The sequence below is a fragment of the Somniosus microcephalus genome, chromosome 10, assembly GCF_052327205.1.
Source record: "Somniosus microcephalus isolate GS21.2 chromosome 10, FLI_Smic_1.0, whole genome shotgun sequence".
NCBI lineage: Eukaryota > Metazoa > Chordata > Chondrichthyes > Squaliformes > Somniosidae > Somniosus > Somniosus microcephalus.
Genome location: NC_140996.1, coordinates 233,876,552 through 233,904,251, shown reverse-complemented (window position 1 = coordinate 233,904,251; position 27,700 = coordinate 233,876,552). Strand labels below are relative to the sequence as shown.

Genomic DNA, 27,700 nt, shown 5'->3' with positions numbered 1-27,700 from the left:
TGCGGGCACTCCGAAACGGGCGATCCAGGAGGAAATGAACGCCCTGGCCACGTCCGCCGAAGTAGTGGATGACAGGGTAACCGCCTCTGGCCATCTGGTGGTGCGGTCAACCATGGTCAGGATGTGTGAAAAACCATGGGAGGGTGGGAGTGGTCCTACCAGGTCCACATTGATATGGTCAAAACGTCGCTCCGGAACTGTGAAGGCAGCCAACGGAGCTTTGATGTGGCGCTGTACCTTTGCCTTTTGGCAGACCACGCAGGTGTTGGCCCAGTCGCGGACATCCTTATGCATGCCATGCCATACAAATTTCGCGGACATCAGTTTCTGAGAGGCCTTCATTCCAGGGTGTGACAACCCATGTATGGCGTCGAACACTTTGCGGCACCAGACGACCGGCACGACAAGGCGAGGATCCTGTACGGAGACGTCACACAACAGCGTGGTACCTGCCGAATGGAACTTGACGTCGGCCAACTGGAGGCCGGTGATGGCCGTTCTGCAAGCTTGGACTTCCGGGTCTGAGGCTTGGTCCGCTGCCATGAGGGCGTAGTCGATGCCCAAATGAACCGTATGACGACCGTGCGGGAGAGGCAGTCTGCCACCAGGTTGTCCTTACCGGCCACGTGCCGTATATCCGTGGTGAATTCGGATATGTAGGTCAGTTGACGCTGCTGTTGGGCTGACCACAGTTCAGCGGTCTTGGACATTGCAAAGGTCAGCAGCTTATGGTCCACAAGGGCGGTGAAAGGACGTCCTTCCAGAAGGAACCGAAAATGGCGGATGGCCAGAAAAAGGGTGAGCAACTCCCGGTCGAACGTGCTGTATGCTCTCGTTCTGCCGTAGCAGACGGCTGATGAATGCCAACGGCTGCCACATCCCGTTCACCCACTGCTGTTGCACGGCACCGACTGCGTAGTCCGACGCGTCAGTGGTGGCTCCTGGCAGCGGGTGCGCCAGCATAGTCGCGTTGGCTAAGGCGCTTTTGGTGTCGGCGAACGCTCGGGCCATGTCGTCCGTCCAGTCTACCGGGTTCTTGCCAGTCTTGCCCTTGAGGGCCTCGTACAGGGGCCGCATGAGTAGTGCCGCCTTAGGCACGAAACGGTGGTAAAAATTTACCATGCCTAGGAATTCCTGCAGGGCCTTTATGTTCTGCGGGTGTGGAAAGGATGTCACCGCCTCTACCTTCGAAGGTAAAGGAACCGCTCCCTCTGAGATGATGCGATGCCCCAGGAAGTCAATTTGGTGCAGGCCAAACTGTCACTTGGCCGGGTTGATAATCAGGCCGTGTTGGCTGAGGCGTCAAAAAAAGGGTGCGTAGGTGACAGGTATGTTCTTCCATGGTAGGACTGGCAATGAGAATATCGTCCAGGTAAACGAAGAAGAACTTGAGGTCCCGCAGTACGGAGTCCATCAGGCGTTGGAAAGCCTGGGCGGCGTTCTTTAACCCAAACAGCATCCGTAAAAACTCAAAGAGGCCGAATGGGGTGATGACTGCGGTCTTCTGGACGTCCTGTGGATGAACTGGGACCTGGTGGTAGCCTCGGACGAGGTCGACTTTTAAGAAAACGGTGTTCCCTGCCAAATGGGCAGAGAAATCCTGGATATGGGGAATGGGGTACCGTTCAGGAGTGGTGGCGTCGTTTAGTCGTCAATAGTCGCTGCATGGCCGCCATCCGCCGCCAGGCTTCGGGACGATATGGAGGGGTGAAGACCAGGGACTATTCGACCGGCGAATAATCCCTAACCGGTCCATGGTGGCGAACTCCGCCTTTGCGACCGCCAGCTTGCCAGGTTCCAGGCCCACGCGTAGACCGGGGGGCCGTTGGTGGTGATGTGGTGTTCCACACCACGTTTCGTGGCTGTGGAGGAGAACATGGGTCTTGTCAGGTCAGGGAATTCGCTGAGCAGGCGAGCGAACTCATCAGGAGTCGGGAACGCACAGGAGACGGTGCGTGACGTAGTGTTACTGCAATAACACGGAAGTGAATTAAAAGTGGCTGCGTTGATCAGCCGCCGGTTCCAAACATCGACCAGGAAGCTGTTCGCGCACAGGAAATCCGCGCCGAGGAGGGGCTGGGAAACTTTGGCCATAACAAACTCCCAGTGAAAACATTGCCCCCCGAGGCACAACTCCACTCGCGGTCTGCCGAAGGTCCGAATTGTGCCACCATTGGCCGCTTCAAGGGCGGGGCCGTGATTGCCCGTCTGCACATCGAGGACGGACGCGGGTAAAATGCTGCACTGCGCTCCGGTGTCGCACAGAAAACGACGACCGGAGAGGGTATCGGTGATGAACAGCAATTTTCCCGCATTGCCGATCACCATCGCGGCCGCGGGGTGCCCGTTAGACCCGTTCCTCGGTGGCCGCAGTGTCAGATGATGCTGGGTTTTTTTGGGGGGAAAACTGCAAAGAGGGCGGCAACGCTTCGCCTTCGCGCCGAACTGCGCGTGGTAGAAACACAGCCCAGCAGGCTGACGAGCTGGGGCGGCATCTGTGGGGGATGGGTGCCTCGTGGCGGCGCAGTACTGCCGAGTTACAGCGAAAATTTTGTCAGCCTCCGCCGCGAGTGTTGCGCAGTCATCAGCTTCAGATCTGGCCAGGGCAATTTGTACCTGTTCAGGCAGTTGGCTGAGGAAAATTTCGCGGAATAGGAAACATTCCCGTTCTGAGCCCAGGAGTGTAAGCATTTGGGTCATCAACTCTGAAGGCTTGGAGTCCCCGAGCCCGGGCATAGCGAGTAATCGACGGGCGCGCTCCGATTTTGTGAGCCCGAAAACTTGCAGTAACCGCGCTTTGAGGGTTTCATACTTGTGCTCCGTTGGGGGGTTTTCGAGGAGGCTGACGATCCAAGAGGCGGTAGAGCTGTCGAGTGCGGAGACCACGTAAAGATACTTGGTCTGATCCGCATCGATGTTCCTCAGGGCGAACTGGGCCTCGACCTGAATAAACCACGAGGGCGCTTGCTGCTTCCAGAACTGCGGTAGCTTGTGCGAAACGGCGTTTGCCTCCATGCTGTGCTCTTCTTCTGTGAAAACGTTCACAAAAACGGGGTCACCAATGTAGGAATTGCCGAATTCCTACGAATAATTGAGATCGACGCAGGAGAACAATTAAACAGGTCTTTACTCAACAGAGATGCCACAAGGACTGCCTGGGCAGTCACGTGGTTTGCAACGTGACGTCATCGCGTTTGCCCGCGTTTTCACGCGCTCTTAAAGGGGCCACGCCCCATACATGCAAACTCTATATACAAAACACAGTAATGCCTAACACAATGGTACAGACTTAGGCTGGTGTTAGAACATCGTTAAAGAGAATTATATACAGTTAGCCAGAGTCATTCAGTGGTTCTGCCACAGTATAAAAAATAATCTCTGTGGCTCGGTGTTGAATTTTGTCCGATAACATTGTGAAGCGCAGTGGAACTTTACCATGTTAAAGGCACTGTATAAATAAAAAGTAATTGTTGATTCCATCGCTGGTCTGTGGGGAGATAGCTGATCTCAGTTGGGATGACAATAGGGGTGCTACAATTGGCCTCAGTGTCTTCAGATTGAGGGTGGGATGGGAGGAAAATCAGCCAGGGTTCCTGAGCACAATCAAATAATCTTGATGACAATGCAAACATGTGGACGTTGTGCAAGAATAAGACAGGGCTTCAAGAATACGCAACTATTTACTTCATGTTTCTGCAGCATGCTCCCCCACCAGGTGTTCTGAAGTGTTCCCATTGGCAGGGAGAGTTCAGTGTGTTGAAGGCAACACAAAAACTACTGCAAGTGAGTCATCGTTTAGAAATGAGTCTGGTGTAGCGGGGACTGTTGGTAAACCATACAAGCGCCCTAGAGTATATCTTTAACTGGTGGTATTGAATTAATTTAAATTAATTAAAGGGGTAAGTCATGCCAGGAGAGCCCAGCCCCGTGTTATGCTCCTCTTGCTCTATGTGGGAATTCAGGGACGCTGCCAGTGTCCCCGACGACCACGTGTGCCAGAAATGCATCCAGCTGCAGCTACTAGCAGACCGCATGGAGGCGCTGGAGCTGCGGATGGATGGGCTTTGGAGCATTCACGATGCTGAGAGGGTCGTGGATTACACGTTTGATGAGTTGGTCACGCCGCAGGGTAGGGCTGCACAGGCAGAAGGGAAATGGGTGACCATCAGGCAGAGCAGTAGAGACAGGCAGGTAGTGCAGGGGACCCCTGTGGCCATCCCCCTTTCAAACAGGTATACCAATTTGGATACTGTTGAGGGGGATGACTTACCAGATGAAGGCAGCAGCAGCCAACTTCCTGGCACCAGGGGTGCTTCTGCTGCTCAGGAAGGGAGGAAAAAGAGTGGGAGAGCAATAGTGGTAGGGGATTCTATCGTAAGGGGAACAGATAGGCGTTTCTGTGGCCGTAGACGTGACTCCAGGATGGTTTGTTGCCTCCCTGGTGCCAGGGTCAAGGATGTCACTGAACGGCTGCAGGGCATTCTGAAGGGGGAGGGTGAACAGGCAGAGGTCGTGGTTCACATTGGGACCAACGACATAGGTAGGAAGAGGGATGAGGTCCTGCAGCAAGAATTTAGGGAGCTAGGTAGCAGATTAAAGAGCAGGACCTCAAAGGTTGTAATCTCTGGATTACTCCCGGTGCCACGTGCTAGTGAGTATAAGAATAGGAGGATAGAGCAGATGAATGCATGGCTAAAGAGTTGGTGCAGGAGGGAGGGCTTTAGTTTCCTGGATCACTGGGCCTGCTTCTGGGGAAGGTGGGACTTGTACAAGTCGGACGGGTTGCACCTGAACCAGAGCGGGACAAATATCCTTGCGGGGAGGTTTGCTAGCACTGTTCGGGGGGGTTTAAACTAAAATGGCAGGGGGTTGGGAACCTGAGCAGGGAGACAGAGGAAAGGAAAACAGGGATAAAAGCAAAAGATAGGAAGGAGAAAAACAAAAGTGGCAGTCAGAGAGATCAACGGTTTAAATCAAACGTGGCCACAGTAAATAATAATTCTAATAGGTCTAAGAGCGTTAAAAAAACAAGCCTGAAGGCTTTGTGTCTTAATGCAAGGAGCATTTGTAATAAGGTGGATGAATTGGCTGCGCAAATAGAGGTAAACGAATATGATTTGGTTGGGATTACGGAAACATGGCTCAAGGATGGCCAAGACTGGGAACTCAACATCCAGGGGTATTCGATATTTAGGAAAGATAGGCAAAAAGGAAAGGGAGGTGGGGTAGCATTACTGGTTAAAGAAGGGATTAATACAATTGTAATGAAGGATATTAGTTCTGATGATGTGGAATCTGTATGGGTAGAATTGAGAAATACTAAGGGGAAAAAAACATTAGTGGGAGTGGTATATAGACCTCCCAACAGTAATGCAGAGGTTGGGGATGGCATTAAAAGGGAAATTTAAAAAGCGTGCAATAAGAGCACAGCAGTCATCATGGGTGACTTTAATCTACATATAGATTGGGCCAACCAAATTAGTAACAACACTGTGGAGGAGGAATTCCTGGAGTGTTTACGGGATGGTTTCCTGGACCAATATGTCGAGGAACCAACCAGAGGTCAGGCCATCTTAGACTGGGTATTATGTAACGAGAAAGGATTAATTAGCAATCTTGTTGTACGAGGCCCCTTGGGTCGGAGCGATCATAATATGATACATAGAAGATAGGAGCAGGAGTAGGCCATTCGGCCCTTCGAGCCTGCTCCGCCATGAGATCATGGCTGATCATCCAAATTCAGTACCCGGTCCCTGCCTTCTCCCCATATCCCTTGATCCCTTTAACCTTAAGAAATATATCCAACTCTTTCTTGAATATACTTAATGAACTGGCCTCCACCGCCCTCTGTGGCAGAGAATTCCACAGGTTCACCACTCTCTGGGTGAAGAAATTCCTCCTCATTTCAGTCCTAAATGGCTTACCCCTTATCCTTAGTCTATGACCCCTAGTTCTGGACTCCCCGGCCATCAGAAACATCCTTCCTGCATCTAGTCTGTCCAGGCCTGACAGAATTTTATAGGTTTCGATGAGATCCCCTCTCAATCTTCTAAACTCCAGTGAATTCTTCATTAAGATGGAGAATGAAGCAGTTGACTCAGAGACAAGGGCCCTCAATTTAAATAAAAGGAAACTACGATGGTCTGAGGAGCGAATTGGGTAGGATTGATTGGGGAATGGCACTCAAAGGGTTGACGGTGGATAGGCAATGGCAAACATTCAAAGACCGAATGGATGAGCTACAGAATTTGTTCATCCCAGTTTGGCATAAAAACAAAACAAAAAAGGTGACTCAACCGTGGCTAACAAGGGAAATTAAGATCCAAGGAGCGGACATATAAATTGGCTAGAAAAAGCAATAATCCTGAGGATTGGGAGCAGTTTAGGAGTCAACAAAGGAGGACAAAGGGATTAATTAAGAAAGGGAAAATAGAATATGAGAGTAAGCTAGCAGGGAACATAAAACCTGACTGTAAAAGCTTTTATAGATATGTGAAGAGAAAAAGATTGGTGAAGTCAAGCGTAGGTCCCTTGCAGTCAGAATCAGGGGAATTTATAATGGGAAGCAGGGAAATGGCAGACCAACTAAATACATACTTTGGTTCTGTCTTCACAAAGGAGGACACAAATAACCTCCCAGAGATGCCGGGGAACATAGGGTCTGATGAAAGGGAGGAACTGAAAGAAATCAGTATTTGTAGGGAAATGGTGTTAGAAAAATTGATGGGACTGAAGGCCGATAAATCCCCAGGGCCTGATGGTCTACATCCCAGGGTACTTAAGGAAGTGGCCCTAGAGGTAGTAGATGCATTGCTGGTCATCTTCCAGAACTCGATGGACTCTGGAACGGTACCCATGGATTGGAGGGTAGCTAATGTTACCCCACTATTCAAAAAAGGTGGTAGAGAAAAAGCGGGGAATTATAGACCGGTAAGCCTGACATCGGTAGTGGGGAAAATGCTAGAGTCTATTATAAAAGATGTAATAGCAGAGCACTTGGAAAGCAGTGACAGGATCGGACAAAGTCAACATGGATTTACAAAAGGTAAATCATGCTTGACTAATCTACTGGAATTTTTTGAGGATGTAACTGGTAAAATAGATAAGGGAGAACCAGTGGATGTGGTGTATTTGGACTTTCAGAAGGCTTTCGATAAGGTCCCGCATAAGAGATTAGCGTGCAAAATTAAGGCACATAGGATTGGGGGCAAGGTATTGACTTGGATAGAGAACTGGTTGGCGGACAGAAAGCAAAGAGTTGGAATAAACGGGTCGTTTTCCGAGTGGCAGGCAGTGACTAGTGGGGTACCGCAAGGATCGGTCCTAGGACCCCAGCTGTTCACAATATATATTGATGATCTGGACGAGGGAATTGGATGTAATATCTCCAAATTTGCAGACGAGGAGGATGTCGTGAAACTCCAGTACGATTTGGACAGGTTGGGTGATTGGGCAGAAACATGGCAAATGCACTATAATGTGGATAAATGTGAGGTTATCCACTTTGGTGGCAAAAACAAGGCGGCAGATTATTATTTGAATGGCAATAGATTGAGAGAAGGGGAAGTGCAAAGAGACCTGGGTGTTATTGTGCACCAGTCGCTGAAGGTAAGCATGCAGGTGCAGCAGGCGGTTAAGAAGGCAAATGGTATGTTGGCCTTCGTAGCAAGAGGGTTCGAGTACAGGAACAAGGATGTCTTGCTACAGTTGTACAGGGCCTTGGTGAGACCGCACCTTGAGTACTGTGTGCAGTTTTGGTCGCCTTACCTGAGGAAGGACGTTCTTGCCATGGAGGGAGTGCAGCGAAGATTCACCAGGCTGATACCTGGGATGGCAGGAATGACGTATGAGGAGAGATTGTGTCGATTGGGCTTATACTCACTGGAGTTTAGAAGATTGAGAGGGGATCTCACTGAAACCTATAAAATTCTGGCAGGTCGACAGACTAGATGCAGGATGTTTCTGATGGCCAGGGAGTCCAGAACCAGGGGTCATAGTCTAAGGATAAGGGGTAAGCCATTTAGGACTGAAATGAGGAGGAATTTCTTCACCCAGAGAGTGGTGAACCTGTGGAATTGTCTGCCACAGAGGGCAGTGGAGGCCAGTTCATTAAATATATTCAAGAAAGAGTGGGATATATTTCTTGAGGCTAAAGGGATCAAGGGATATGGGGAGAAGGCAGGGACAGGGTACTGAAATTGGATGATCAGCCATGATCTCATTGAATGGCGGAGCAGGCTCGAAGGGCCGACTCCTGCTCCTATCTTCTATGAATCTATGAGTCGCGACTTCTATTCTCTGTATCTGATACATGCATAAATAGCTTGGCTGTAGTTTACAAAAAGTAAAACTGATAAAAATCACCCTGCATCGGGAGCCCTAGTGGTATGAGCACAGTTGGCCTGTCCGCAAAACCAGTGTTAACTTCAAATTCTCCCGCTGCCGAACAGAAAGCTGGTAATTCTCTATTGGGCTATAGCAGGTGACGGCATTCAGAAGTGCAAGGTGACATTTACCATGCTCCTAATGTCAGTCAGCTTTAGATCCCCTTCCCCAGGTGTCACCACCTCTGTGAAGGTGTACATAGAATCATAGAATAGCACAGAAGGCGGCCATTCGGCCCATCAAGTCTCTTTCGAAGAGCTATCCAGTTAGTCCCACTCCCCCGCTCTTCCCCCATAGCCCTGCAATTTTTTCTCCGTCAAGTATTTATCCAATTCCCTTTTGAAGGCTCCTATTGAATCTGTGTCCATCGCCCTATCAGGCAGCACATTCCAAATCCTAACCACTCGCTGTGTAAAAGAGCTTTTCCTCATGTTGCCTCTGGTTCTTTTGCCAATTCCCTTAAATCTGTGCCCTCTGGTTATCGACCCTCATTGGAAAAAGGTTTCTCTTTATTTACTCTATCTAAATCCTTCATGATTTTAAACACCTCTATCAAGTGTCCTTTAAGCCTTCTCTGCTCCATATGGCAGCATCAATTTCATTCGATTAGATTATTGGATCTTCATATGCCCCAGTTGGTGAAGCCAACCGCTGGTGTATTACTCGGCCATGTAGACTGAAAGGTTAGCAGATCTCAGCTAACATGCTGCTCATGGCCTCAGTATGCCTGGGTTTGGGGTGAGGGAGGAGCATGGTTCCCGCTCATCCAGTGTTTCCTGCTGGAAGGTGCGTGTGTGTGTAGACGTCAGTTGAGGACAGGATTCAGTTAGGATGCGATGCCAATATGACTGAATATCCTGCAGACTCTCATTGTCTAGGCTCAGATGTGAAAAGTAATTTGCCAAGGCATCAGGGGACTACTAGCAGGACAGGTATTAGTTGCAAATAAAATAGGTAGATTTCTGTGGAACTGTATCATAGCAAGAAGAGGGAAAAAGAAACTGGCAGAGAAAATAAATGGTACTGAACTTCCTGCCAGCCATTTATTCTTCCAGATAAACAGAAGACTGAGCTTGCTTTACATTTTCAGGCAATACACAAAGAAAGCAAACTTTATCTGGGCTTGTAAAACCACATCCACAATAACATCACTCACAAAGCTTACCAGCTACACAGCATTTCTGTTTGCTGCAAGACAGCTTTTACTGAACAGACGAATGTGTAATTGGTGCTTAGGAATTATTAGCAATAATTATCTTTAAAGGAAAGAATGAGTAAGTGTATAGAGGAACATTACCCACACAATGCAGAGAATTTTCCTGTGAACGTTATGGGGAGAGGAGGGAAAAGTATTTTTACGGTAACGACAGCAATCTCTCTTTCGGCAAAATGTCCAGCAGAACTTTCAGGTAAACAACCAGGATTGAAAAAGATGCCATCTGTGCTACCACTAATTTCTTTTGAGAGGTTTGAAGATGATTCACCCTCATGTTTGTGCAATGCATAGTACACAATAGCACATATTATCTTAATGAATTTAAAGCGTTGATCCCAACTTGTTACTTCTCTAATATGCAAACCACCTGAAAACAAAGTTTTCTCCCCATCACTGAGAGGTGCGGCGCCGAGTCATGAAAAGAACAGAGCGTCCTAGTTTCGATCCACACTTAAGTTAGCTCATCGTACAGAGCAGGCTCGAAGGGCTGAATGGCCTACTCCTATTTCTTATGTTCATATCAAAAGTTATGATGGAGTGGGGTTCAACTGGCCTAAGTGCCGGGAAGGGTGCGGGGGTGGGGAGAAGAGAAATGTTTTTCTTTATGTACATTCACGGGATGTTGGCGTCACTGGCCCATCCCTAATCGCCCTTGAGAAGGTGGTGGTGAGCCGCCTTCTTGAACCGCTGCAGTCCGTGGGGTGAAGGTGCTCCCACAGTGCTGTTAGGGAGGGAGTTCCAAGATTTTGACCCAGCGACGATGAAGGATCGGCGATACCTTTTCCAAGTTAGGATGGTGTGTGACTTGGAGGGGAACTTGGAGGTGGTGGTGTTCCCATGCACCTGCTGCCCTTGTCCTTCTAGGTGGAAGAGGTTGTTGAAGAAGCCTTGGTGAGTTGCTACAGTGCATCTTGTAGATGGTGCAAACTGCAGCCACGGTGCGCCGGTGGTGGAGGGAGTGAATGTTTAAGGTGGTGGAAGGAGGGCCAATCAAGCGGGTTTCTTTGTCCTGGATGGTGTTGAGCTTCGAGTGTTGTTGGAGCTGCACTTATCCAGGCAAGTGGAGTGTATTCCATCACACTCCTGACTTGTGCCTTGTAGATGGTGGAAAGGAAACAGAATAATCAGTTGTGCCCGGTGACAGTGAAATGCTGGTCAGTCAAGCTGCATGCCAAACATCACTGTCTGGGACATCGCGATGCAGTACTGGAAGGCTACTTGGCACCAGAATAAGTCACTATCTTCACAGTAGGAGGAGAGATAGAGGATAACATTTGGAAAAAAAGAGGAACTACTGCATAATATACTTTGAACAACATTTTTTTCCCTAGTAATCTAACCTACTGAAAATTGCTAAATTTCAGTACAAATGTCAATCATTAATACTGTCATTCACCACACATCAAACAAAGGTAGGGTTATGTAGTGCAGTGGATAGGTTACTGGACGAGGCACTATAACGGATCACAATGACTTGGACTAGGAAAGGGAAAAGCACTTTCTGATCTCTATGCAATCGCCCCACATTTGTAAATATTAAACAAGGATACTATTGCACTCTTGTAATGCCTCCCATGAAGGAATAGCCTGCTGTCGCTTTAGCTTCTTGGAAACAGATGAATTGCTTGGCTGGGGTATGTCTGGGCTCCCAGCATCAGTGAAATCTTCCAATGAAAAAAAAGACTTGCATTTCTACAGCACCTTTCACAACCACCGGATGTCCCAAAGCACTTTATAGCTATTGAAGTACTTTTAAGTTAGTAATGTTGTAACTGTTGTAATGCAGGAAACGCAACAGCCAATTTGCGCACAGCAAGCTCCCACAAACAGCAATGTGATAATGACCAGATAATTGATTTTAGCGATGTTGGTTGAGAGATAAATATTGGCCCAGGACACCGGGGAGAACTCCCCTGCTCTTCTTCAAAATAGTGCCTGGGGATCTTTTACATCCACCCGAGAGAGCAGATGGGGCCTCGGTTTAACATCTCCTCTGAAAGACGGCACCTCCGACAGTGCAGCACTCCCTCAGTACAGCACTGGAGTGTCAGCCTAGATTTTTGTGCTTAAGTCTCTAGAAAGGGACTTGAACCCACAACCTTCTTACTCAGAGACGAGGGTGCTGCCCACTGAGCCACGGCTGACACTGTTATGTATTGTGTGTTCTATTGTGTGTTCTCCTCCCACCTGTGGTGGCGCTGTCACAGGAGATAAATGGTTGGGTATTCTCTTGGTTAAGTTTAGCTCTCTTTGTTCAGAACTTGCCAGAACTTCCTTTCCTTCCAATAAAGCACTTCATGTTTGAATCTCTGAGTTCCGAGTCCTAAATTGTGTCTAGGTAGAAAGGTACCGACACAACAGACACTATATGCATGAGTCAGCATCCTTGGGAAAGGAGTCATAGTCATAACGGCACAGAAGGAAACCATTTGGCCCATCAAGCAGAATTGGGCCCAGGAGGAAATCACAGGGCGGTGTAGAGCCCATGTCAGGACACATGGTACATATTTTGATGGAGTGAATGACCTTTTCTGATTTCTCATGTTGCCTCTAAGTCAGTTGATTAATTGCCATCTGAATTAATGTGTGGTGGAAGACCAGAGGAGGGAAGTGAAGAACATATAAAAATCAAATCAAATCAAAAGGAAAGCAGTAAGCCATTAAAATAAAAGCAGATTTGGAAAATTCCATTCCTTACACTTGGATTTCTTTATCAGTTTTCTCTTGCAAAGGTGCTGACTCATTCTGGTGTTTGATTCGAAGGAAGTTGCCTGCACTGCTAAATTTTCTTTGACATGTAAATTTTCATTGCAGTGCAGTTCTGGTCACATTACAGGAAGGATGTGATTGCACTAGAGGGGGTGCAGAGGAGATTTACGAGGACGTTGCCTGGGCTGGGGAAATTTAGCTATGAGGAAAGATTGGATAGGCTGGGGTTGTTTTCTTTGGAACAGAGGAGGCTGAGGGGAGACCTTATAGAGGTGTATAAATGATGAGGGGCCTAGATAGGGTGGATAGGAAGGACCCAGTTCCCTTAGCAGAAGGGTCAATAACCAGGGGGCAGAGATTTAAAGTAACTGGTCAGAGGTTCAGAGCGGATTTGAGGAGAAATGTTCTCACCCAGAGGGTGCTGGGGGTCTGGAACTCACTGCCTGAAAGGGTGGTAGAGGCAGAGACCCTCATCGCATTTAAAAAGTACTTGGATATGAGCTTGAAGTGCCGTAACCTACAGGGCTACAGACCAAGAGCTGGAAAGTGGGATTAGGGTGGATTGCTCTTTGTCGGCCGGCACGGACATGATGGGCCGAATGGCCTCCTTCTGTGCTGTAAATTTCTATGATAACCATGTTATCAACCGGACTATGGATGGGCTCAGCTTAGTAAGAGCTCATCTTTGACTAGCTACCCAGCGATCAGGAGTTCAAAGCCCACCATGGCAAGCTGTGGGCTGTTACTAGACAAAGTGACTATCAAAGCTGCCGGATTGTTTTAAAAAACCCAACTGGTTCACTTCAAGTCCTTCAGTGAGGGGAAGGGGACCTGCTGCCACCACTGCCTAGTCCAAGACCACATGGCTGACTTGCAATACCCTTGGGGCAGATAGAAATGGGCAACAAATGCCCAACAAGCCCCAACTCCAGGACACTTGATAAAAAGCTATGAAAGTTTATTTTCCCTGTCAACTGTTGATAGTGCAACTAGAGTCACTGCTGTGAAAAGGAACCATAGAACTCAATTCTTTTTAAATCAGCACATTAAAGAGCAATTTCTGTGAGCGACTCCTTGAACTGAAAGGTTATAAATAGGTGGTAGATTCCTGCCAATGTCCCGTGTCTAAAAAGACGATGATCTTGAAAAGCCAAAGGCTCACTTACAGCACAAAGATTCTTGTGACTGAAGACAAAGATGAGCTCTTACTATGCCGAGCCAATCCAGTGAAGTCTAAACACGGTTTTGAAAGTTTACGTCCACGAAAGTTTAGCAGGGCAGACAGCTTCCTTCGAATCAAACCCCAGAATGAGTCAGCACCTTACGAGAGAAAAGTGATGAAGAAATCCAAGTGTAAGGAATGGAATCTTTTTCAAATCTGCTTTTATTTTGATGGCTTACTGCTTTTCCCTCCCGATTTGATTTTTATATACATTCTTCACTTCCCTTGAGTCTCCACCATATATATATCCAAATGATGAGTAATCAACTGACTAAGATAGTATGAGAAATCAGAAAAGGTCATTCACTATAAAAAATATGTATAATGTACCCTGACTTGGACTCTGTAATTTCCTCCCTTCCCAAAGTTGCTGACTCATCGGAGGATTTCACTGATGCTGGGAGCCCAAACTTACCCCATCCAAGCATTGAATCGGTTTCCAAGAACCTAAAGCAACAGCAGGCTATTCCTTCATGGGAGGCATTACAAGAGTGCAATAGTATCCTTGTTTAAATATTTACAAATGTGGGGCGATTGCATAGAGATCAGAAAGTGCTTTTCCCTTTCCTAGTCCAAGTCATTGCGATCCGTTATAGTGTCTTGGCTGCGGTCAGTTAAAGAAAGACTTGCATTTATAAAGCGCCTTTCACCACGGGACGTCTCAAAGAGCTTTACAGCTTTAGTTTTGGAGTGCAGTCACTGTTGTAATGTGGTGTATGTGCCTTTAAGAGCAATTATGCTGTATGTGCCTTTAAGAGCCCCAGGTGTGCGTAATGCCGGTAATTGCCACTTGGGCTATATAAGCCTGTGTATTGTGTATATCCTTTAGAAACCCCCCCCCAGACTTGCTTAGTAAATACCTATGAACCAACTCCTGTCTTCAGTGTCTTTATCTACACACGGACACTACAGTGGCGACGAAGTGGAAACGGACTTACCTGCAATTCGGCAGCACCTCAAGGACATCGATTCCTCCAGCGTCCAGAAGACTCAAGGAAGTAAGAGAAACTGTGGTTTCACCAGCTGGCCAAGCTGGTGACAGGTACTGCGCTAATCCTTCCTGGGCGTCAGGCTGGAGCTCCAGCGACGGGCTCTACAGCCGAGACAGGCAGCGAAATCGGAGGCAAGCAATAACGGACTGGGAGGGTGCACTCGAGAGACGGCCGGCGCGGCAAGCAGGTCAGCGTTTAGACCTCCGTCGGGAACGAGTCTCCAACAGTGAATAAACGGAAACCACAGTAAAACAGCGTTGTTATCGGTAGCAGCGGCGGGAAGCGCCATTCGTTGCTACAGAGAAAAAAAAAGCGCGGGAAGCGCCATATCTTTTCTGAAATGCCTAAATCTGGTAATATTGAGGCTTTTGATGGCGAAATAGAAGATTGGACCACATACGTGGAAAGAGTAGAGGTTTATTGCACTGCAAATGGAATAACAGATGAAAAAAAAGCTTCAGTACTTCTGAACTTAATGGGCGCGAAGACATACGGGCTGTTACGAAATTTAATCACTCCAGCCAAACCAAAGGACAAGACTTTTAAAGAAATTGTTGATACCCTGCAGGAGCATTTAAACCCAACACCGCTGCTGATAGCGGAACGATTCAAGTTCTTCAAGAGAAATCAACACAAGAATGAAAGTAACGCTGATTACCTAACCGAATTAAGAAAGCTATCAAAGTACTGCCAATTCGGAGCAGGACTATCGGATTATTTGAGAGACAAATTTGTTTGCGGTCTCTTAAGTGAAGGAACACAAAAAAGACTGCTTCCTGAAAAAGATTTAACATTGGACAAAGCTTTCAATATGGCTGTATCATACGAAGCAGCAGCAAAAGGAGCTGCAGAGATACAACAAGAGACACAGGACTTCGGCACCCATAAAATGACACAGGAGTTCGGAAGATGTTATCGCTGCGGCAGATCCACCCATAACCAGAGGGACTGCTGGTTCAAGGGCAAAGCATGCAGGCAATGTGGTAAGATTGGATACATTGCACGGGTATGCCAATCTGGACAAAATAAATCCACTGACAGAAAACAAAAAATCAATAAAGAAAAGTACAGGAAGGTACAAATGATGACGGACAATAGCTCCGAAGACCAGAATAGCGATAGCGACTCCGGAAACAAGAGACTAAGCTGTCTCAAATTACATAATGTACTTGCCAAAGAGGATTACCAAACCATTTGGGTTACCCTCACAACAGCAGGGTCCCCAGTTAAAATGGAGCTAGATACAGGATCAGCTCTAACCGTAATAAATCGACGAGATTACGAGAGGCTATTTTCGCATATACCTCTAAAAGACACATCCATTATCTTAAAAACATATACGGGGCAGAAAGTCTACCCCAAAGGAAAAATAAGGGTGCCTGTGGTATACAACGGCAAAGAAATACAAAAGTTGTATTTATACATTTTACAAGATGGTGGTCCACCGTTGTTGGGATGTGAATGGATAAGGAAGATACGTTTAGACTGGCACTCCATTCAGGCACTGACGGTGACCAGTAAGGAAAAAAACAATGATGACATCATACCTGAACGATTAAAAGACATCTTGGCCAACACCAAAGAAGTGTTTCAAGAGAAACTAGGAACCTTGAAAGGCATCACCGCCTCAATAAAAGTGGAAGATACAGCAATTCCAAAAATTTTTAAGGCAAGACCGGTGCCATACGCAATACGTCCGGCAGTCGAGGCAGAGCTGCAGAATTTGGAAAAGGCAGGCGTATTATCCAAAATAGATTGGAGCGAATGGGCAACACCCATCGTTCCAGTCATGAAAAAAACATTGAAAAATAACTCTGAGGAACAGAAAAAAATTCGCATCTGTGGGGACTTTAAGGTGACTGTAAACCCGGTCCTTCACACGGTACAGTATCCTCTTCTGAGGATAGAAGATATTTTCGCCTCACTATCCGGAGGGAAACATTTCACAAAAATTGACTTGGCACAGGCATATCTACAGATGGAGGTTGAGGAGACCTCTAAAAAGTATCTCACAATAAACACACACAAAGGCCTGTACCAGTACAATCGACTGGTTTTTGGAATAGCATCAGCTCCAGCTATCTGGCAAAGAGCTATGGAGCAAGTCCTGCAAGGGATTCCGGGGACTCAATGCTACCTAGACGACATCCTTATAACAGGAGAAAACGACAACGAGCACCTTGCCAATTTGGAGCAGGTGCTCACTAGGCTGAAAGAACGGGCCCTACGAGCAAATCGCCCCAAGTGCGAATTTTTCCAAAATCAGATATCATATTGTGGCCACATAATTAATAAGGAAGGGTTGCATAAGTCACCTGAAAAAATTGAAGCAGTTATAAAAGCCCCAGCACCTGAAAATGTTTCACAATTAAGGTCATTCCTGGGATTAATAAATTACTATCATAAATTTTTACCGAACTTATCAACTATTCTACACCCTCTTAATGATCTTCTACAGACAGGAGTGATTTGGAAATGGAACGAAGACTGTAAACGTGCCTTCCATAAATGTAAAGACTTAATCACATCCGAGAAAATTTTGGCTCATTACAACCCATCACTACCAATCAGACTGGCGTGCGATGCATCCCCTTACGGCATAGGAGCGGTATTGTCCCATAGATTCCCTGATGGCTCGGAACGGCCGATAGCTTTTGCGTCACGCTCATTGAACTCAGCTGAGCGTAACTATGCCCAGATAGACAGGGAAGCACTCAGCCTGGTATGGGGAGTGAAGAAATTCAACCATTACCTACACGGACAAAAATTTACCTTGCTGACTGACCATCAACCCCTCATCTCCATATTCAACCCTAAAAAAGGTGTCCCCATCATGACGGCACAAAGACTACAGAGGTGGTCCCTTTTTCTAGGGGCACACCAATACAACATTGAATACAAAGGGTCAAAACAGCATGGGAATGCTGACGGTTTATCACGCCTACCGTTGCCAACGATAGAAGAGGCACCTACAGTAGACCCAGTAGAGATATTCCACTCTACCATAGTGGAATGTCTACCGGTGACAAATTCTGCCATTGAAAGGGAGACAAGAAATGACCCTACTCTCTCACAGGTCTACGATTTAACAGTGAAGGGATGGCCAGCACATGGCGAACCACTGTTGCCAGCATTCTCGCAAAGAAGAGAACAGCTGTCAGTGTGCCGAGGAACCTTGATGTGTGGATCCAGAGTGGTGATTCCACCCAAACTCCAGGATAAAGTGCTAAAGGAGCTTCACGAGGGGCATCTGGGTGGAGTGAAAATGAAGAACCTAGCTAGGGCGTTTGTATGGTGGCCAGGTATCGATGGAGACATCGAAGACATGACCAAGAGCTGCCTAGGATGCCAGAAGGTCCAAAATGCTCCGCCACAGGCCCCTCTACATCCATGGGAGTGGCCCTCATCTCCCTGGCAAAGGGTGCACATCGACTTTGCTGGTCCATTTATGGACTCAATGTTCTTAATCGCAGTTGATGCACACTCCAAGTGGCCGGAGGTAATAAAGATGTCCTCCACCACCACGGAAAAAACCATCACAGTATTAAGGACCATATTTGCCAGGAATGGGCTGCCGGAACAGATATGTTCTGATAATGGACCGCAATTTGTGTCCGAAGAATTCAGAAAGTTCTTAAAGAACAATGGGGTAAAGCACTACACGTCCGCCCCATACCATCCCGCCACCAATGGATTGGCTGAAAGGTTTGTCCAGACCTTCAAGAAGGCCATCAAGGCCATGGGTAATGAAGACATAAAACTTCAGCACAAGGTGGATAACTTCTTATTTGCATATAGGAATGCAACGCATATGGTTACTAACCAAACTCCCGCCATGATGTTCTACAATAGAAACCTAAGACGCCAGCTGGATTTGGTCAAGCCCAACATCCGAAGGGACGTGGAGAACCGGCAGTTTCAGGGCATGAATGAAAGGCCAACTAGGGCCTTCCAGATAGGCCAACCGGTTTTGGCCCGGGACTACCGTACCGAGAAATGGCAGCCTGGAACTATCTGCACACGATTAGGACCACTGATGTATACCGTGGACATCGGAGGCAGCATAATAAGGCGCCATGCTGACCAAATCATCAAGTCATCCGAAAAGGGACAACCTACACCACCACTCTATACATCTAACGATGAAGTAGAGATACCCATATCTACCTCCGATCCGGTGATACTGGAGCCCGATGAACCCGACACTGGCCTTCAAGCCGAATCAGCCTTGCCAGAAGAACCTACTACACCACCAGAAACTACTACACCCCCGAGGCGTTATCCGGACCGAGTCAGGAAGCCTCCTGAGAGACTAACTTATAATTAATTAATTAATACAGCAATGTATATTATTTTGCATATAACATGTAATTAATAATTACTTAAAATATGATGTACTAGTTAGCTAGAAGGGGAGGAATTGTGGTGTATGTGCCTTTAAGAGCAATTATGGTGTATGTGCCTTTAAGAGCCCCAGGTGTGCGTAATGCCGGTAATTGCCACTTGGGCTATATAAGCCTGTGTATTGTTTATATCCTTTAGAAACCCCCCCCCCCCCCCCCACAGACTTGCTTAGTAAATACCTATGAACCAACTCCTGTCTTCAGTGTCTTTCTCTACACACGGACACTACAGGAAACACGGCAGCCAATTTGCGCACAGCAAAACCCCACAAACAGCAATGTGATAATGACCAGATCATCTGTATTTGTTACGAAAAGAAAATACTGCAGATGCTGGAAATCTGAAATAAAAACACAAAATGCTGGAAACTCAGCAGGTCAGGCAGCATCTGTGAAGAGAGAAATAGAGTTAACGTTTCAGGCCGATGACCTTTCGTCAGCTCATCAACCTGAAATGTTAACTCTGTTTCTCTCTTCACAGATCTGCTGAGTATTTCCAGCATTTTCTGTTTTTATATCTGTTTTTGTTATGTTGATTGAGGGATAAATATTGGCCAGGACACCAGGGGCAATTCCCTGCTCTTCTTTGAAATAGTGCCTTGGGATCTTTTACACCCACCTGAGAGGACATCGGTTTAACATCTGAAAGATGGTACCCCCGACAGTGCAGCGCTCCCTCAGCACTGCATTGGGAGTGTCAGCTTAGATATTTGGGCTCAAGTCCTGGCCAATATTTATCCCTCAACCAACATCACTAAAAACAGATGATCTGGTCATCATCACATTGCTGTTTGTGCACAAATTGGCTGTTGCATTTCCTACATTACAACAATACTTAACTTGCTGTAAACCACTTTGGAACGTCCGGTGGTCGTGAAAGGCACTATATAAATGCAAGTCTTTTTCTTTTTACTCTCTCCTATGCCTTCAGAATTTTAAACACCTCTATCAAATCACCCCACAATCTCCTCTGTTCTAACAAAAGCAGTCCCAATTTTGTAAGTCTTTCTTCGCATTTGTAGTTGCTCATACCCCGTGAATCTGTACTGTACCCTATTGCTTCAACATCCTTTCTATAGTTGGAAAACTACACACAGTACTTCAGCTGTGGTCTTCCAAGATCATGGAATACTAAAATGATTGTTATTTTCACACTGCCTTTCTCACCCTCCCGTTCACCCCAACTGGCCCAGGCTGCTTATAGAAGGGATTTCTCCTCTCCACCGCGCCCCATAAATGATTAGGCAACATGCGACAGAGTTATGGTAGGGTGGCTAGCACAGTAAGGGTTTAAGTAGCATAGCCAACATTTCTACATACCCACCTTACAGATGCACTATCCAGGTTAAATGGAGGATAAGAGAGTTTAAAGTGTTCATTGTATTTCATAGGAATCCTTTCTCTTATCTAATAAATTGTAATGAGCAACCATTACCTACTCATCCTTTTGTGCGACAGAATGCTTTGTTATTGGAAAGGTTCTTAGTTTTCCTTTCCTTGCTCAGCCATTCTTGATGACTTTACTCATTTCCTTGGCACAATAAACGGTGGGAGAGAGATAACACACAAAAGCATCTGGAAAGATGACCTTTACATTCCTTGACTTATTTTCAAAGGCTGAAAAATGAAGAAGTGATACCTTCTCCATGTGCTGACTGATGAGGCTCCACCTACAAAACACTAAAAGGTGACACGTAATAATTAGACTATTTCCATTCCAAAAACGGAATCCCTGGTGAAATGAGCTCACTGTGCTTGCTTCTCATGATGGGAATCCACCCTCAATCCCAAAAATGGACATTTTGATTAGCTGTTTCTCTTTGGAATCTCCTTTCTCTCACTTCCAGCAAGGTCAAAGTCCTCACTTCTCTTTCACTGACTGCTGATATTCTCTCCCTCCTGAAAACAGGGTGTTGCTGCAACATGATTCCTGGGGACCAGCAGCTCTCACGTCCTTCACCCAAGTCTCCTCAGAGACTGGGAGCATCGGGTGTCCCCACAGGCGAGCCCAATTCTCTCACCGTCCAACATTCACACACATGCACCTTTCCGGCAGCAGTGGATAGAGATCAGCAGTAGGAACACTGATGATTTGGCCCTTGCTAACCCAGGACAACAAGGTCAATTGTAGCATCCCTAGTGCTGCCCTCGCCAAGGTCAGCGAACTCAGTATCCTATACAGTAAAGTTACAGTTAAGCCTCAGTGCTCCCCATCCACTAGCAGTCATGTAATCTCCTGGGAGAGGCAAAACTACAAATTAAAAATCCGTAGGCCAATTTGGGGAAAGAATAATTCTGGAACATTCCTCTACAACTCCTGAAGGTGATCAGAAATGAATTCCAGGAGGTCAGAGTGACCACAAGGTACATCACCCAACATCCACCTACTTATTGTATGCAGCGACATCAGTCTTCTCCAGGAGTCCGCAAGCATGACCCTGAACTTCCAGTTGCTTGTTGGCACTTTAATTCTCCGCTCCCGCTCTGACCTCACTGTCCTCGGCCTCCTACACTGTTCCAACGCAGCTCAACGTAAGCTCGAGGAACAGCACCTCATCTTTCGATTAGGCACTTTACAGCCTGCCGGACTCAACATCGAGCTCAACAATCTCAGATCATAACCTCGGCCCCATTTTTTCGGACAGCAGCTGTTGAGGATTCTGCCATTCCCATTTACACCTCCTCTAGACCCATCTTTTGTTTCTTTACTTGTCCCATTTCCATTTCCTTTTGCCTTGTATCATCATCCCTTTTATCTTTTAATCTCTCCTGCCTTCCACCCTATCACAGACCTTCCCTTTTATTATTTCCTCCCCTCCCCCTCTTTCCCTGCCTCTGTACTTGCTTAAAACCTATTACATCTCTAACTTTTTCCAGTTCTGATAAAAGCTCATTGACCTGAATCATTAACTCTGTTTCTCTTTGCACAGATGCTGCCTGACCTGCTGAGTGTTTCCAGCATTTTCTGTTTTTATTTCCTCAGGAACTCATGCAGCTCTCTGTGGAACATTTGCATTCACTGCATGAGCCGGAAACTTACTCCAAAGATCTATGAATTGCTGCAACAATAAAAAAAATCTCCCGATACCTAAACCTTTGTGTATTAAAAATGGTACAACTACTGCTTCAACAGCAGCCTCGAGATTTTTTAGGAAAATTGGCTGACAGGAAATTGCTGCCATCGGAATTTCACTCCTCCAAAAAACCTTGAAGCCTGCTTTCCCTCTCCCCAGGTGTCAGCCGAGATGAATTCACTATATTCATGTTCAGCTCTTCTTACCTCCCACTGCCTCTCTCAAATACAACTGACAGGGTAAGAAGTGCATCCTAAAGTGACCATGGGTCGACATAGTCCAAAACAATGCAGGAGTGCGCATTGTAAAGTTGACAAACAGCGTGGAAGTGATGAGATGGGACAAAGTGCTGCTGCTGCACACTGTGACACAGCCATTTTTATCGGTTTACATTTCAAGCAGGCAGCCATTCAAAAAGAGGACACTAGGACCGGAGACTGCTGTCATCTTGATCACATGGTTAAAATCAAATCAAATCAACTCAACTTTTATTGTCACTGTTAGTGCACAAGTGCAGTACAACGAAATGTAGGCTTGCAGCTCCCGAGAGTGTACATTTGGATTAAGACATTTAAACATTCAACATACATTTGGCTTGTAGTATATTAACATAAATATTAACCATAATAAAGTGCATTGGCAGATGTGCAGGCTTTAGAGTTTATTTGTGGAGTTCAGTAGGATGACAGCCCTGGGAAAGAAGCTGTTCCTAAATCTGGTCGTACGGGTGCGAATGCATCTGTAGCATCTCCCAGATGGCAGGAGGGTGAACAGACTGTGGCTGGGGTGGGTAGGGTCTTTGATGATGGACCGTGACCTCCGTAGACAGCGTTTCTGGTATATGTGCTCTATGGTCGGTAGCCGGGTGCCGGTAATGCGTTGGGCAGTTTTGACTACCCGCTGCAGGGCTTTCCGGTCATAGTAGCTACAGCTGCCATACCATACTGTGATACAGTTTGTCAGGATGCTCTCTATAGTGCAGCGGTAAAAGTTAGAGAGGATCAGGGGTGACAGGTTACATCCCTTCAGCCTCCTTAGGAAATATAGGCGCTGCTGGGCCTTCTTCACCAGAGAGGAGGTATTGAGGGACCAGGAGAGGTCTTCCGTGATGTGGACTCCGAGGAACTTAAAACTGTCCACCCTTTCCACCACAGCCCCATTGATGTGGATGGGGGTGTGACTTCTGCCTTTGGACTTCCTGAAGTCCACAATGATTTCTTTTGTTTTCTTGGTGTTAAGGGCCAGGTTGTTATCGGCGCACCACTTCACGAGATGCTGGACCTCCTCCCTGTAGGCTGACTCATCGTTGTTGGTGATCTGGCCTACTACCGTGGTGTCATCCGCAAACTTGATGATGGTGTTGGAACCATTAACAGCCACACAGTCGTGGGTGAAGAGGGAGTAGAGGAGGGGGCTCAGCACACATCCTTGTGGGGCCCCCGTGTTCAGGGTCAGGGGGGGGGGGGGGGGAGGGGGTGTGGTTACCTAATTTGACAGACTGCGATCTGTTTGTTAGGAAGTCCAGGGTCCAGTTGCAGAGGGAAGTATTCAGGCCAAGAGTTTGGAGTTTGGTGGCCAGCTTGTTGGGGACGATAGTGTTGAATGCTGAGCTGTAGTCTATGAACAGCATTCTGATGTAGGTCTCCTTACCATCTAGGTGATTCAGTGCTGAGTGTAGAGCAGTTGTGATTGCATCCTCCGTTGATCTGTTTGCACGATAGGCAAACTGGTGTTGGTCAAGGGAGGCAGGAACACTGGCTTTGATGTGGGCTAAGACCAGTCTCTCGAAACACTTCATTATGATGGGTGTGAGTGAGACAGGTCGATAGTCGTTCAGGCACGTCACAGCCGTTTGTTTTGGCACAGGAATAATGGTAGCGGTCTTGAAGCATGTAGGGACTACTGCCTGGGCAGTATAAGTGTTCATATGCATAATTACATCAAAAGATACAGGTGAAGTGGATTAGATACTGGCCTTTCACCTCTGATCTGGGTTCAACTTCAGCCCAGAGGGAACAAGTCGCCTTTTTATGTGAAATGCAAAGGTCCTATCTGAAGTTAGTTTGGTCAGAATTCAGTTCTTGGTGGGGATGGGCCTCAGAGAATCACAGAAAATTACGACACAGAAGGCACATTCGGCCCATCGTGTCTGTGCTGGCCGACAAAGAGCTCTCCAGCCTAATCCCATTTCCCAGCTCTTGGTCCATAGCCCTGTAGGTTACGGCACTTCAAGCGCATATCCAAGTACTTTTTAAATGTGATGAGGGTTTCTGCCTCGACCACCCTCTGGGTGAAAAATATCCTCTACTCCCCTCTAATCCTTCTACCAATTACCTTAAATCTCTGCCCCCTGGTTATTGACCTCCCTGCTAGGGGAAATAGGTCCTTCCTATCCACTCTATCTAGGCCCCTCATAGTTTTATATACTTCAATTAGGTCTCCCCTCAGCCTCCTCTGTTCCAAAGAAAACAATCTTTCCACATAGCTAAAATTCTCCTCATTCAAGTAGTACATAAATGTAGAGTAAGCAAGTAACCTGCCTGTAATTCAGCATCAATGGGCAATCTCACTCAGACAGCTGATGTAAAGAATTGAAAAATGCCTCACTGGTGCAAGAGGGGTCTTCTGAGGTGAATACAGAGACACATCACTGGACAGATTAGAGTGAGCTTCATTCTGCATCTAACCCAACCTGGGACTGTTTGAAATCTGAAATGAAGTATTCCATCCCCCCCAGGACTAACATCCCTCGTCTTGAGCACAACATTCACAGAGAAAGGGTCAACGTCAAAACTTCATATGACTTTATCTCTGAAATTGAGTGGAAGTGATAGCCATAAAATTAAGAGCCAAAAAGCCTGTGATTATGCAATGTTGGCAGAGGAGCTAAATTTTCAATGTCCTCTGCACTGATATATTTCCACATTTAAACAGGAATTTTGTCATATTCAAGTTGACAGATATTTCCCTTCCCCCAAGTTTTCTTCCCTTCTATTCGAAAGGTATCCGTGCCTCTCGGGGGTTGGGTAAAATAACCCCTTATTTCTTATCTTAGTTTGCCTTTCTCTGTCCAGTGCAGTAGACTTCAGAGTCAGTTAGGCTGTTGGGCGTGGATGGAAACCATCAGGTGAAATGCTGTCTGCAGGTGCAACATCAGTGTTTTAAATTTGCTTTAACAGTGCAAATGATCTTTTCCCATCCTCATGTAACAGGGTCGCTCTGCAGAGGTGGCTTTGCAGTAGCCTCACCGTCTCCTATCAATGCAATTTTGATGCTAATTTTATCATCTCATTTGACCTTAACATGTTAGAAGAGATGCCAGAAAAGTACAAGCTTGTAATTTTAATCAAATTGCATTTGTTAAATTATAAATACATAAAATGAAAGAAATCAAAAAAGAACGTTGAAGCTAATTGTTATCCTTAAAGCAACTTTCCCCACCACCCATTTTCTCCCCTGCTCTTTTGACTCTTTCTGGGGCTCGGTAGCAGCATCACTTAAACGGTCACTCTTCATTACAGAGCCCCACATTGATGCTGTGGTAGGAACAGGAGCAGGCCATTCAATTAGATCATGGCCAATCTGCACCTTAACTCCATTTACTGCTCCTTTTGTTCCCTATTCTTTGGTACACTTCTCCAACAGAAATCTATCGCTATCAGTGTTCAAAGATCCAATTGCCACAGCATCCACAGCCTTTTGGGAGAGAGTTACAGATATCCATTACCTTGTGCAAAAGTGCTTCCTGAATTCACTCCTAAATAGCCTAGCTCTAATTTTAAGATTAGTACCTCCAATTGCCCCCATCCCCTCTACCCATAGGGGTACCTCCAATTGCCCAATTACTCCCATCCCCTCTACTCATAGGGGTACCTCCAATTGCCCAATTACACCGACCCCCTCTATCCACAGGGGTACCTCCAATTGCCCAAATACACCAACCCCCTCTGCCCACAGGGGTACCTCCAATTACCCAATTACACTGACTCCCTCTGCCCACAGGGGTACCTCCTCCAATTGCCCAATTACACCAACCCCCTCTGCCCACAGGGGTACCTCCAATTGCCCAATTACACCAACCCCCTCTGCCCACAGGGGTACCTCCAATTACCCAATTACACCAACCCCCTCTGCCCATAGGGGTACCTCCAATTGCCCAATTACACCAACCCCCTCTACCCACAGGGGTACCTCCAATTGCCCAATACACCAACCCCCTCTGCCCATAGGGGTACCTCCAATTGTCCAATTACACCAACCCCCTCTACCCATAGGGGTACCTCCAATTGCCCAATTACACCGACCCCCTCTGCCCACAGGGGTACCTCCAATTGCCCAATTACACCGACCCCCTCTGCCCACAGGGGTACCTCCAATTGCCCAATTACACCGACCCCCCTCTACCCATAGGGGTACCTCCAATTGCCCAATTACACCGACCCCCTCTACCCACAGGGGTACCTCCAATTGCCCAATACACCAACCCCCTCTGCCCATAGGGGTACCTCCAATTGCCCAATTACACCGACCCCCCTCTACCCATAGGGGTACCTCCAATTGCCCAATTACACCGACCCCCTCTACCCATAGGGGTACCTCCAATTGCTCAATTACACCGACCCCCTCTGCCCACAGGGGTACCTCCAATTGCCCAATTACACCGACCCCCTCTACCCACAGGGGTACCTCCAATTGCCCAATACACCAACCCCCTCTGCCCATAGGGGTACCTCCAATTGCCCAATTACACCGACCCCCCTCTACCCATAGGGGTACCTCCAATTGCCCAATTACACCGACCCCCTCTACCCATAGGGGTACCTCCAATTGCTCAATTACACCGACCCCCTCTGCCCACAGGGGTACCTCCAATTGCCCAATTACACCGACCCCCTCTGCCCACAGGGGTACCTCCAATTGCCCAATTACACCAACCCCCTCTACCTATAGGGGTACCCGCGTTGCCTATAACAACGCCTTCAAATACCAACAGTCCGGGCGCGTGCGGCACCCGCCCAGCCTAAAGACCGGCGGCTTAGAAATGAATGTCGAACAGACTTGAAGTAAAATATTGTCCAGAATTATTTCGGGGGAATGGGGGGGGAAAAAAAGACCAAATCCTCTGAGGTAAATAACAAGGTGCGCAGGTGTGTGAGAGAGAGAGAGCGCGGTGCCGCTGACCTGGTCCCACAGCAGCCACTGACAGAGAGCCCGCTCCAGCTCCTGGTCTCCATCGTGATGGCGATCCGCTTTCAGCGGGTTCAGACTCGGGTTGGCGTTCACATCCTGCGCGCCGTCCCCCATCTCCACACACACGCACTGAGAGAGCGCGGACCGTTAACCAACCGTGCTAAATATCAATGCCGAATCTTCCCCACGCCTCCTGCCCGTGCCACCCGGCTGCTTTCACTGGCAGCAGCGGCGCCTCTTCATCGCGGACGCTTTCCTCCCCGCCCGCGCAATCCACGGCCGCCGCCTTTGTAGTTTGTCACCCGGGCAACGGCGAGGCTGGCGGGCGGCGGGAGGCCAGTGAGTGGACTACAGCTCCCGGCAGGCGCCGCGCTGCACGGGGTGGGTGGGCGGGGCTGTGACGGGGCGGTTGGCCAGAAAAAAGGGGGCGGAGAATCGGCTCACCGCGACGCCCGTCGGGAATTGTAGTCTCTCAGCCAGGTTTCTGACATCTGCAGAAATTCCACTCC

The 27,700-nt window shown here is 47.4% G+C and overlaps 1 protein-coding gene across 1 annotated transcript in view; it reads right to left on the bottom strand.

Moving 5' to 3' along the window:
• The window catches only part of pgm2l1 (phosphoglucomutase 2-like 1), a 145,514-nt gene extending 118,024 nt beyond the window's left edge, over positions 1-27,490 (bottom strand). The window contains exon 1 of the mRNA XM_085999793.1: positions 27,183-27,490. Within this exon, the coding sequence (XP_085855919.1) occupies positions 27,183-27,305 (123 nt within the window). The 5' untranslated portion in view covers positions 27,306-27,490. The remainder of the gene's footprint in view (positions 1-27,182) is intronic.
• Positions 27,491-27,700: the final 210 nt, after the last annotated feature.